This window comes from Camelus bactrianus, chromosome 7 (assembly GCF_048773025.1).
Source record: "Camelus bactrianus isolate YW-2024 breed Bactrian camel chromosome 7, ASM4877302v1, whole genome shotgun sequence".
NCBI classification, from domain to species: Eukaryota; Metazoa; Chordata; class Mammalia; order Artiodactyla; family Camelidae; genus Camelus; species Camelus bactrianus.
The window spans coordinates 55210189-55223392 of record NC_133545.1 but is presented as its reverse complement, the minus strand read 5'-3'; the positions used below and the strand labels follow the sequence as shown (position 1 = coordinate 55223392).

Below are 13204 nucleotides of genomic sequence, written 5' to 3'. Positions count from 1 at the left end.
TTCCCAGGTCAACTTACCAGGGGTTCAGGACAGTGGACTTGCACTGTTTCCTGGAAGTTCAGAAGGATACTGTGCCTCAACTTTCTGCCAGCCCACGGCTTCCTCAGCAAGAATAGGGGAAATCGGATATGCAGCTATGTGCATTTATTAACCAGAACAGAGTCAGCTAGAGATACAAGCACATTCATAGTGTCCTTGAGAATTTCACAAGCTTATAGGCTCAATTTAACCTTTAATACACCAGGAAATTTCCTTCGCTTTCAATGTATTGTTCATCACTCCCAAACTCTCTCCTGACGTCTTCCCCTCAAAGTGTAACAAACTAGGCCACGTGTAGGCCCATCTCCACGTATTCTTCACTCTTTACTTAATTTCCAAGTAGGTTTTCTCTTTACATAAATAATTGTGTGTAGTGTAGGTCATACCATCAGGGCAACAAGAAGTGGGGTATGTGCAGCCCAGGTTGGGTTGAGACCTTGGACTCTGCCACCTAAGAGTTCTACCCACCCTTACTACTCACTCATATGATGAAAAGAATGCAGATCTTCACCTCTCCTTACCAGAGAAGACACACAAATGAGAAGTAAGAAGATGAAAAGACAGTGTTCAACATCTTATGTTATTACAGAACAGCTAATTAAACCAACAACAAAACACAACTGCACATCTGCTAAAATAGCTAAAATGCAAAACACAACAGTGGCGAGAATGTAGAGCAGTAAGAATTTTCATTCATTGCTGGGGGGAAGCAAAATGTATAGTTTGGAAGACAGTTTGGCAGTTCTTTACAAAACTAAACATACTCTTTTACGATCCAGCAATCACACTCCTTGGTGTTTATCCATAGGAGTCGAAAACTTAGGTCCACACAAAAACATGCGCATGGATGTTTACAGCAGCTTTATTCATAACTGCCAAAACTTGGAAGCAACCAAGATGTCCTTCAATAGGTAAGTGGACAAACTGCTATATCCATACAATGGGATGTTTGTTATTCAATGATAAAAAGAAATGAGCTATCAAGCCATAAAAAGACATGGAGGAACTTAAATGTACATGTTGAGAAAGAATAAAACTAATCTGAAAGGGCTGCATACTTTATGATTCCAAGTGTATGACATCCGTGAAAAATCACAAGTATGGAGAGAGTAAAAAGATCAGTGGTTACCAGAAATTTGTGGGGAGAGAGGGACAGATGTAGGGATGAAGAGGTGAAGCACGGAGGACACTGAGGACAGTGAAACTACTCTGTACGATACTGTAATGGTCAGTAACATGTAGGGTGGATACATGTCACCATGTATTTGTCCAAAACTAGAGAATACACATTAGAGCGAACCCTAATATAAATAGTGGACTTCAATTAATAATAATGTATCAATATTGGTTCATTAATTATAATAAATGTACCACACTAATGTGAGACATGAATACCAGGGAGAATTGGGGTGAGAATGAGGGGGTATATAGGAACGCTATACTTTGCCCTTAATTTTCTGTAAACCTAAAACTGCTCAAAAATAGAGCCTATTAAAAATAAATTTTTAAAACAATATAGATGATTTGCCTGTTTTCCCTTTTCTCTCCTTGTTTTGTTGTTCTCTTATAATGTCTTACTTTCCCCCCAAGCTTCAGTAGTCATGCATACATGGCTTCTACTAAATTTACTGATGTCACTCCTTCTATGTGGACCATCTCCCTGTCTCCTGGAGCAACAGTCCTGCTGAACATTTCTCTATTACATGTGCCATTTGAATATTATTGTCCATGTAAAGGAGTGTATTTGTGGTTTTTTTTCCCATCTGCCCTTATTTCATTTTTTTCTCATAGTGTAACTTTGATACAATAATACAGAACCAATAAAATGACATCCCAGAGATTATGATTTCACATGGTAAGTTATATAAAACACCAACTGGCTCAGCAGTTCTCTGGACTATGAGAGGACATCCTCTTAGTTAGTTCCATGATGTATCACTATTTTAGGTGACACCATGTTTCCCCTGCTCTTTCCTTATTGGGTTGTTTTTAAATGTTGTATCACTTCCTCTAAACAGGATCACTTTTCTTACTGCTTGGGTACCCTGGGATTCAATGCAAATTCCACTGTTTTTCATCATTTTAATGCACTCTAAAGTGTCAAGCGTAAAGTTGTGAAGAGGAAAATTAGGAAAAATCTCTACCTTATGACTCACTGACACTCCTAACTCACACTTAATGGTGTTCTTGGGGTAGGGAAGATGCATCTTCCCAGATGCCACTTGCACAATGCTTGTCATGAAGGACTACTCTAATATGCCTTCATATGAGAAGCCTGGAGGCTTCCACTCTCCCCCTTTCCAGAGAGATCCCACTGTCCAGTGTCACCAATCGAACTTAAATCATTTCCTCCTAAAAGGACCCAAAGCATACCCTACTTCACCCAATAACCTGATGAGAATGTCCACATCTCATCCCACCACCATCAGGCCACCAATAATTGGTAGAAAGGGACCAGGGTATGTGCTGCTCTACAGCACAACCTCCTCCTGACCAGGGCTTTCACTATTTTGCAAACCAGGTAGCTACCTCTAATTTGTGGAGTGATATTTGTTATCACAGTCCATTCAGCTATTAAAGCTTCACGAAACCACCTAAGCATTTGACTTTTTGCACCAAATAATCGATAAGCTTTTAATCAATTCTGAGCACTAACTATACTATGTATGCCAAGAAAGAAGGGTAGGAAAACAAGACAAACTGTCGTTGTCAAAAATGTATTTAAATACATTACCTAAGATGTGAAACAAATCATTAACCACAAACAATTTTGGAAGGCCTCGGTGACAATGTTAACTGCAAGAATGCGAAATTTCAGATTCTTGAGAAATCCTGAGACACAATGCAAAGTGAAGTATAAGAAATTTGATTTACATGATTCACCCTGAATTTCCTGTTCAAAATATTTTGACTGTGTTTAGTCCATGCTGTGTATGTTTAGGTGCCCAATTAATAATAAATAAAGACAAGCCTACAATAAAATAACTTCTCTTTTTACATTTGTTTTGCTTTTCCTGGTGTCCCTTCGTTAGAAAAAACAGATAAATGTGTTGGATCAGCAAAATTCCTGAAAGTTGTATCATTTTTAAGAGAGGAAAAGACAGTGAATGGAAAGAGAACTAACATTTTTTAAAATGTCTACTATATTTAAGGCACTGTGCTAGACACTTTCTACATATTATCTGTTAAAACTTCACAAATGCCCTCTTGCTTCAGAACTCCTGTCACCATTCTAAGGTGAGAAGATAAAGTCAGAGAATTTAAGTAACTTGACCAACAGGAAGAGGCAAGATTTAAACAGTGGTTTGTCAGATCCCAAAGTCTACGTATGCTCTTTCCACTCCACAATGCTGTCTCCCTTATCATTTGTTGGAGTATCTAGCATTATAACTGTGTCAATTTGCAATTTCCAGTACTTTTACAGAAGGAAAAAAAAAAAGATGCTCTAGAGAAGGCTAATGCACACTACTGGAGTTGCTCTAGGTCACAAAGTTAAGTAGCCACTGTATTACACAACAGAATAATAGCAATAATATAAGCTATCAGTTACTAAAGTCCTAATATGTATCAAGCACTCTACTAGTACATTACATATGTTACCATATTTAATCCTCAAAAACCGCTACAGAATACATATTTACTCATATTGGAGATGAAAGAAAAAGATTCAGGGAGATGAAGTAATTTCGTAGGTACCATGGTTAAAATATTTCGATCCATGTTGTTCCAGATTAATTGATATTGATGCCCACACACTGTCCACTCCTATCTTTGCTCCATCTCCATTCCTCACTTAATGAGCAAACTGTGTCACATTCCAAATGAAGACAAATTGTAAGCACAACTGAAGTTTTTAAAATAGCAATTCGCTTTTTTTTTTTAAGGACACTGCCATCCTTATGTTCTGCAACCTGGAATGACCTCCCTCTCTCCTCTGTTATTTAACAAATGTTAGGATTAGGATGGATATTTTTCCATATACACTGCAGAATTTCTATATTAGTACAAGTACATGAAAGAAAAAGAAAATGGTAACTCTTGATTTTCTTTCAAACTGAGAAACCAAGGGGTTATTTTACAAGAAATTAACTAAGTAAAGGACACAGTGTTTGTCATTAATAGTGCTGTCTTTCATTGGATGAACTCAGGTCAAAGGTATTTAACATAAGAAGTAATTTCCTTTAGAGAAAACTCATAACTAAATACCTTATCACCTGATTCTGAAAAATGGCTAGTGTGTACCTGTTTTCTGGATTTTAATGTAATTTTCATTATTATAAAAATAAAATTACTTCATTAAGACCTTTTTGAAGGTATATCTCTATGACAGAAGTTGATAAAAGTTGGATGTATTCACTATTTTCTGCCTGACTCATGTTACGTCAATCACATTTTGTTCAAAGCACTGATACTCTTAATTTGGAATTGCCAGGTGAATATAATTAGCCATAATTATTACTGAAACAATTTCATATTCTGGAATATTAAAAAGTGAAAAACCATCTACTACTTATCAGTAACAGTAATTATTCATCTTCCAATTATGTAAGTGCTTTAACTCTGCAAGGATGAAATATGTTTTTCAAGTATTCAAAGAAAGACAAGTTACCTTTCAAATGACCAAGACAAAACTATTACAACATTAACTTTAATATTTTAATTAATAACTTTCATATCTTATATTTTTGAGTTTTCTCTATTGAAAACAACAAAAGTGTAGTCAAGAGACTTAAGTACCACTTGGTTATGCACTTTATCAATACTAAACTTCTCTACCATTGGTTTATTATTCAACCAAGTTTCTGTCTCTATCACTCTACTTAAAAAGTCAAAACACTGTTAATTACCTTATCAATTCCTCCTCTTACTTGATCTTTTCTGAAGTATTTCAGGTTTCCTTTCCAGTCTTTTGAAAATGTTACACTTTTTGCCACCATCCCCTTCGTAAGATATCTTCTTCTACTTAGCATATATTGGCATTATCTTCAGACATGTTCTAACCACACTTTCTCAGGCTGCTTCACTAGTTTCTCTCCTCTAGTGGCTCTTTCAATCTCAATATTCTCTGTGAAGTATCCTGGCACCTCTTTTCAGTATTTTCCCTCTTTTAATGATCCTTCTCATGGCCATGCCTTGAAGTATCATACATTTACTGAGGTCCAATTAGCCTAATACTGTCTCTTAAGCTACCCAACCACTCACGAATTTTCCCATTAGCTGAATGGAGTACTGCTACCTGAAGTTCAGTATATCTGAATTAAATTGATATTCTTCTCCTCCCACCCCAAGAAACCTGCTCTTCCTTCTTTCACATCTTCTGTCTCAATCAAGTAACTGTGCAGACATAATGGCGATGGCATTCGTTCCTCTCTTCCTTGGCAGACAATGTGTCCTCTGTGCTCTAAACCTGAGGTCACGCTTCTGTAATGTGACCCTGAGCCCTCCTTTACTCATCCTTCAGTCTAACTGCCATGGTCCTGGTTTTGCTCCCCTTCGTCTCTCAGTCCCACCTCCCAGCATCTGTAATTCTCTCTTCATTCTGGGGAAAGAATATGTCAGTCCTCTGTTCTAAGCTTCCAATGACTTCTACCAGCTTATAGGTTAGACTCCAATATCTTTACCAGAGTTTGTAAGTTTTCTTACAATCTGGCCCAACTCATCTCATCAGCATTAAATCCATTCATTCCCACAAAAAAAACCCTGGACTTGAGCTTCTAAGACCTAGGAATGTTGTCATGTCTTTTATTTTTACTTCTTCCCTTTATCAGCTACAAGATCTCTCTGCTCTCATAGTGTTTTGTTCATGAGTATGGTATGCCACACTGTAATTGCTGTGTACTTACAGTATAGTTCAATTGGGACTTTGTTGAGGGCAGGGATGACAATATCCTAGTCACCCTCTACCACAATGACTTCATATAAGTCACACAGTGAGTCCTCAACAACTCTTTGTCAACTGACTTACTAAAACTTTCATATAATATACCTTATGCATTAAATTTTCATATAGCATTTATCATATATCATATATTATGTATCATAAACCTTATCTATTACATAAAGGTATACACTATATGCATATACCCAGCTTAATACACTATGTATATGTATATAGGCATACATGTGTTTATGGTGTGTGTATGTGCATATGTGCATATACATATGAAGGCACTTGAGGGTTGAAAAGGTCTTTAAATATTATCTTTTCTAACCAATGAATATTACAAAATAGGAAGCAGAGAACTAAAGTCATTAAATGACTCTGCCAATGTTCTATAGCTTGCAAAGTGATAAACACAGTTAGGGTTCCTCTCTCATCTCCTCATCCAGTGTACCTTTCACTACATCATTTTAGTTCAATGATCTCACCAATAATGTGATTCAAAATGATCTGCTCCACTATCCCACTGGAATGAACATCTTGGACTATCTCACTTCATTTTCTCTCCCAAGTCTCTTCTTGCCTCTTTATTCATGCCTTTTATGATTCTGTTATCTCTATATTTTCATTTACAGTGTATCCCTCTCCTTTAAATATTCCAATTTCTTCTGGTAGCTACTTTCAGGGTTTTTTTTATATAGATATGGTAAAGTCTCCTCTCCCTATGGAAAAAAAAAATCGAGAGGTCATTATTTTGCTCTCCAGTTTAATTCACCATTGTTTTCACCAAACCAAGGATCACCAAAAAAGAGGTTATCCTCCTCATCATACTAGCTTATATTTGCACATGGACATAACTCTGAAGTTTACATATTACTTTCTCATAACTCACTCATTTCATCTTCTTAGCACTATGAATACTCAGGAAAGGGTCACAATCACAGGCAGCTGAGTAAACGGGGTGATCAAAAGTTAAGTGATCTGTTAGTAATCCTACAGTGATCAATAGTTGGAACTGGCACTGGAACCAAGGTCTCCATATCCTTGCTCCTGAGAGCTTTCCACTATTCTGAACTGTTTATTGGCTAGTGTCCTCACCATGACATTTATGTTGACATATATTGGCATCTCAGATACTGCACAGTGAATGTTGCCTAGACTCTTCTTCGACCTGAATTACTAGTTGGCTCTTGTTACTTTAATGGTACAAATTTCAGGAGAGCAGGTACTATTTTGTCCAACATTTAACTTACTTGAGAAGCTCCAATCAAACATCCAAATAATACTATCCAACAGTAAATTATAATTTGATTAGTATCTGTTGTTATGACTTTAGCTTTAGCTAAATTACAGATCTTCAACTCTTTATTTTAAATTGAAATAAATTATTTCATCTGCATCCACTAATCAACAGATCTTTAAATGGCGAGTGTTAACAAGAATGGCTAACACTAATATCCAAATGGCTTTTCTCAATGTGTATGTGCTATTTCATGCAACATTCTGAGTCAAATTATGTACTCTGACTTTAAATAAATTTCTGTTCAATAGCCTCACTAAGTTGCTAGACAGATGTAACTTCTTTAAAAATTCAGAGTATCAGCGTAATTGTAAAGTAAACAGATCTCTCTCCGCATCAGGGGGCTACAGACAGCTGAAGCCAGGAAAGAGAACCACTCTCTTTAACTTGTTCGAGATTCAGTGACGAATGTATACCTTCCCTCCTTTCTACTGCATCCTTCTCCTTACTGTTTAGGCATTGCCAAGAAACTTAACTCATCCCTAGCCCCAGGCAATGGGAATAATGTTTTCCACTTTCTTCCTATAAACATGAAGTTTCAGGTCTGCGGAAGAATTCTCAGTATTCTTTAGAGGAGAAAGAAGCCACTGGAGAGGGGGTGGTAATCCCTCATTTGGCATTGTTTTCCTGCTTGTCAGTGCCCCACCAGGACCTCTAGCCAGTACTTTGCCAAGAGGTTCTGAGAGACAATTACTTGCTGCTTTTGCTGATTGGTTGAAAACAAAGCAAAAACATTGTCAAGGCAGGAAAAGTTTAAACCTAATCACCCTTATTGCACATTTTAAAAATCCTGCAACTCACTCATTAAGAATTGTGCTTCACAAGGTCTCAGTCAGCTCACTGGAGCCCCATTTGCCTTTAACTGTTAGAACTGCCCTCACTTGGCTTCTTTCCACGTGTCCCACATAAGCTATACTTAACAAATTCAACTCTATATCCATAGTATCACGGCCCTGATTAAACTGTTTGCCTAAACACAGAATAAAGACTGAACTAAAACGTTTGCATGCTCTTTGCTAGAAATATATTTAATAAAGTCCTAGCAGGATGAGAACGTAGAGGTTAAAAATACAGCACTTAATTATGAAAGTGGTGTTGGTTGGTTGTCCTCATTAACAACGGCGCTTTGAGAGAGAAATATCATTCCAGTGACTCACGAATGCTTTTTAGTTGTTAGGTTTTTCTTTCCTAATAGCATCAGACATGACCTAATTTGCTTCCTAAGAAGCATACTTTTTACCTTAGGAACCAGCCTACCCGGGCCACCAAGGAGCACAGGGGTCCCCCCCGAAGCACAGCAGTTTCGTAATGTGGACCCAGATGTGAAGATGGGAAGCAGGGGGAACTCCGTCCCACTTACCAGTCTTCCACAGATAGAGGGTGGGTGCCTCCGCCTCGCCCGGCGCCGCAGCCCCGTGGGCGCCCGGGCGCAGCAGCAGCAGCAGCAGCAGCGGCAGGACGGCCGGGCGCGGGCCCGCAGCGCCCGGGCTCCGGGACGCCAAGCTCCTCGCTCGCAGCCCCATGCTGCCCGCAGCCGCTCCAGGGTCCGGATCCGGGACGCAGCCGGCAGGGAATCTTCCTTCCCCCTTGGAACGTCTTCCTAAGGAGTACAGAAAGCAAAGCTCTTCCCAGCTATTGTTCGTGTAGGATGAAAAGGAGGGAAAACGCGTTTAACACCGGGGAACAATAGCGTCTGCGGTGGCCGTGGCTGTCGCCGCCACAGCCGCTGGCGGGGATGCTGCTGCCGCTGCCATTCCGCGCAGAGTGGCAGGTCCTAGCGGCGAGGGAGGCAGCCGTCCGCAGGGGGCCGCAGCTGACTGAGCAAGTCCGCGAGGTCTGGGAGGCAGCGCAGCCCCCGCCACCAGCTGGAGAGAGAGGAGGGGGGCGTGAGCCCACCGGAGCGCGAGGGGGCTGCAGGCAGGGGGAGGCGAGAGCGCCAGGGCGAGAAAGGAGGCGAGCGACCGGGAGAGGGGCACCCAGGTCCAACACACTCGTCCAAAGAAGTCCCGTGCACATGGCGCGATGAAATATGTTTGGAAGGATACACCAATAGAAAGAATCATCGCCCGACAGGCTTCAGCATGATAAATAACAGGCATTGAAATTCATCGTCACCCAAAGAGTCAAATGCTAGATCTAGTGGCATGTTCTTCTTAGTATGTATTTATTTACACAAAGCGTCGGTGTTGATAATTTATTTTTAAGTCCTCACTTCTGAATTACTTTATGTGGGGAGTAGTATTTATAATCAGATATGAAGAACATAGGAAAACAGCAGGGATTTGTACTTGTGTCGAAATGCACTTAAACACTTTTTAAAATCTTTTCTTTTTAAAGTAATCCACTAGCAATAAAAATATGAGCAGTATTCATCTACTGTGACAAATCAAAGTGCAGTCTTTTAACAGCCTTTAAAACTGAATTAGCATTAATAAGTATTCACAATGCTATCTAATTACATAGATAACATTTTACAAAAACTAATCATAAAATTATATTTCAGATATGAAGTTAATAAAAGTGCTATCCCTCTATCTACTGTCAAAAATATGCTACCTTTAAGGAGCCATGCAGTTCTGAGTAAAATTAAAGAACAAATTCACTTTCCCTTATTTGGATATCTTCAAATTAATAAATTCTTTACTTAAAAATCCTTGACATTAATTTCTCTTAATATTTACTATAGAAAAATGCCTTTAAAATTTATATAATTTAATGGTTTGGGGGGTCTTTTGTTCTTTGTGTTTTCACTTCCTTAAACCAGTAATAATAAAGGAATGTGTGTGAAGTCAGATAATGCTTTTGTCCTTTCCCTTTCTCTCCTTTCCCCAATAATAACCTTCTATTAATTCATTTCCTAGTGAAGCTAAAATAATACCAAGGCATTCAGCCAATTAAAAACTGGGCCAAAAAAACCAAAAAAAAAAAAAACCCAAAAAACAAAAACCCCCCAAACTATTCACATCTGGTTGGCAATATTTGGCCAAATAAAACAAAACTTAAAAAGCAGGAAAACCATTCTTTATGAATTTACTCCATCAACACAGCCAGCCCAAGAGTTTAAAATAAGGAAGCTGCTGTTTCTGAAAGAGGAAACCTTCCATAAAGCTCTCTCCTGGGATGCCTGTCATTTTACAGATCATTCCAGACACAGTCCTTCTGCAAGCATTAGATTAAAAGCAGGTTTGATCAAATAATTCCCAGGTCCTGCCTACTTAAGTATTGTGACATCAGAGGAAATTAGCAATGTTGAAGGTTGCAAATTTGCTCTTTGTTTACTTTCTACTCTGTTAGGCCTCTAAGAGGGAATTAAAAGCTCAGAGAGCCCTAGCTCTGCTGAGTCTGTGATTAGAAGAGATAAATTAGTGTGGATTACTATTTCTTCACTGGTGAAAAAATAGGCAACAATCAAAAGACTATAGACTGATAAGGAATACAAAAAAGTCTGATTATAACTTATGCATAGCACCTTGAGGAGCACTTGTTTCAACAGCTGCACCAAAGAAGAAAATAGGACCTGCTTTGGCTTCCTTGAGTCTGTCCTCTTAGGGAACCCTCTGTAATACCACTATATAATGGCAGAGTCTTCCTATCCTGTTTGTTTTTATTTTTCAGCTACTGTTAGGGCCATAAACTCTAACTCTGGCACAGAGAGCATTTAAAACTGCAAGTACTCTGTTAATATCATCCCATTCTAAGCATTCTTGTAAAGTCCCAAATCAATTCACCAAGTAGAAACTCATTAAATAAGAGAAGATAGAGGAGCCAAGTTAGGACAGTTTGATACACAGGATAATTACTTAATCACATGAAAAGCCATCAGATGCTATACTTCATAGATTAATGTCAAAAGAAAATTTAAGATTCCAATTTTTAAATTTATCCATGGTTGTGTAATAATGACTCAACTGGTCAAGAGCTTAAATATTATAGCTGTAACTTAAAGCATTATGTAAGAACCAGGGACCACTTCTAAGTCAAAATTTGCTGCCATTTGAAGTACACAACTAGGGTAAGTGTTCTGCTGTAGTGTTTGAAACTAGCCAACAACTGATTTCCTTCTTTTAATTTCAATGTATACAAAGCTTAAAGATCACACCCAAATACATATACATGCACAATTAGTTAGCAGTAAAGACATCTCTGGACAAGGTTACAGAAACTAAGTCATATAAACATTTGTCTCCACCACTGCCACATATCTGTTCTATAACAATGTCATTAATGCACTTGAGGACAAAAATGTATGGGTCTCTAAGGAGGCAGAAATGATACATATATTCAGACACATGTTCCTTTGTGAAAGCTATAGTGTCCAGTTAGATAAATCCTATCAATAAAACTAATAGATGGCAAGAGATAGCAAGACAGCAATCTTTGTTTTCTAGAATACGACATAAATAATACACAAATGTTTAATGACATGATGTCAAAATTTAGTCATGAGAAGTCTCAAAGATGCAGATTAAATTGACCATCTGCACAGCCTGCCATGAAGTAAATCGTTCATCATTTTTCATGAAGAACTGTTCAAGTATTAATGAGCCAGGGCTATAAAAGTTTCCAAACCAATGGATGAAAAATGCAAAGCATTTTTTTTTAGTACTTAGAAGTGAAACAATTCTGAACCTATCACTTCTCATGTGTTGTCCTTTTGTCTGTCTTTATTATTTTTGCTTAGAACATAAGCATATAACCATACTTCATGACCCACCTAAGACACATAGTGACTTTCAGTGATTGTACCAGCATTTAAAATCAGTCATTTAAAATTCAGTTGCCGGACAGAAAAATAACTTTTAAAATCGGTTTTTATGAATAAAAACAATAAGCAAATGAAGGAATAGATAGAAAGTTATTCTCTGATAGACTGTTACATAGGAAAGTATCTAAGAATATCCATTTTGAAACAACTTTAAATTAATCTCTCTATATAAATGCACTTTTTCTTATTAAAAAACAAAAATCACCCAAAGGAATTCTGTTTGTGAAGCCTCTAGGTGTCATACTTGACCAACACTTGGGGTAGAAAAAAATCTGTACGGGGCTTCTTTCTATTCCTCCCTACTTGCCACACCTATCAAATTATTAAAAGACAAACCATTTCACCTTTTATCTTTGTAACAGGTTGCCACAGATTTTACTTGCTTTCCAAATTCTGACTTTAACATTCACCTTCTATTTTCCTTCTAATTCCTTTTTCTTTATAACCACTTTGTTTTGTCTGTTGGTTGTTTAGTTGATTAGTTTGCTGGTTTGTAGGTATATGTGGTAAGGGGGGGAGCAGATGCCAAGTTTCAGATTGTTTTACAGAAAAAAAAATTAATCCCATAGGTTTTCCATTTTATTCAAAACTAAACCTGTTTGGAAACAATAAAGATCTGCTACAAAGAGTCGGACCCCTTGTTTTTAGAGTAAAAATGTATCATATTTTGGTTCAGATCCTTCTAGTATTTAGGAAACAGATCACTTGCTATAAGATTTATAATAAGGATCCCATCCTAGGTGGTACGTGAGGCATCAATAGTCCCTGACACAAGGCAGTACCCCTATCGTTAAAACATTTCACCAGTGGTAACTTGGGAGAATGTTTGCATAGAGAAAACCCCGGCCAACGCAATGAGTCAGGTGTTGGAAAATACAGAGGTATAATGTATTCAAAGGCAACAGAAGTAAGTACATATCACTAGTTGTGCTGGTGACCTATAGATGTATAACAAAAAGGGACTGGCCTTTAACAAACAACTAAAAGCTAAACATGAAGGCCAGGAGACCTTAAAAAGAGACCCTTTTGTCCCTCAGAGGCAGAGTAAAATAAGCGGAAGATCAAATTGAAAACTCAATAGTTAAGAGTTAACAATTGCAAAGATAAGTAAATAATCAACTGAGGCAAGTTTGTTACTCAGGACTCTGCGTGGGAAAACCTGGTACCTGGTATGTGGGACAAGCCTCTCTGCACGGATGCCCCATGTCTTTCGTTCCCC

The 13204-nt window shown here is 38.0% G+C and overlaps 1 protein-coding gene across 7 annotated transcripts in view; it reads right to left on the bottom strand.

Moving 5' to 3' along the window:
- THSD7A (thrombospondin type 1 domain containing 7A) overlaps positions 1-13204 on the bottom strand; it is a 557221-nt gene that overhangs the window by 353576 nt on the left and 190441 nt on the right. For 5 of the 7 annotated variants that reach the window (XM_074367426.1, XM_074367427.1, XM_074367422.1 and 2 more), the window contains exon 4: positions 8581-8820. The exons of the other annotated variants lie outside the window; for them this stretch is intronic. In XM_074367426.1, the coding sequence (XP_074223527.1) occupies positions 8581-8743 (163 nt within the window). In that variant the 5' untranslated portion in view covers positions 8744-8820. The remainder of the gene's footprint in view (positions 1-8580; positions 8821-13204) is intronic. 7 annotated transcript variants of the gene reach the window in all.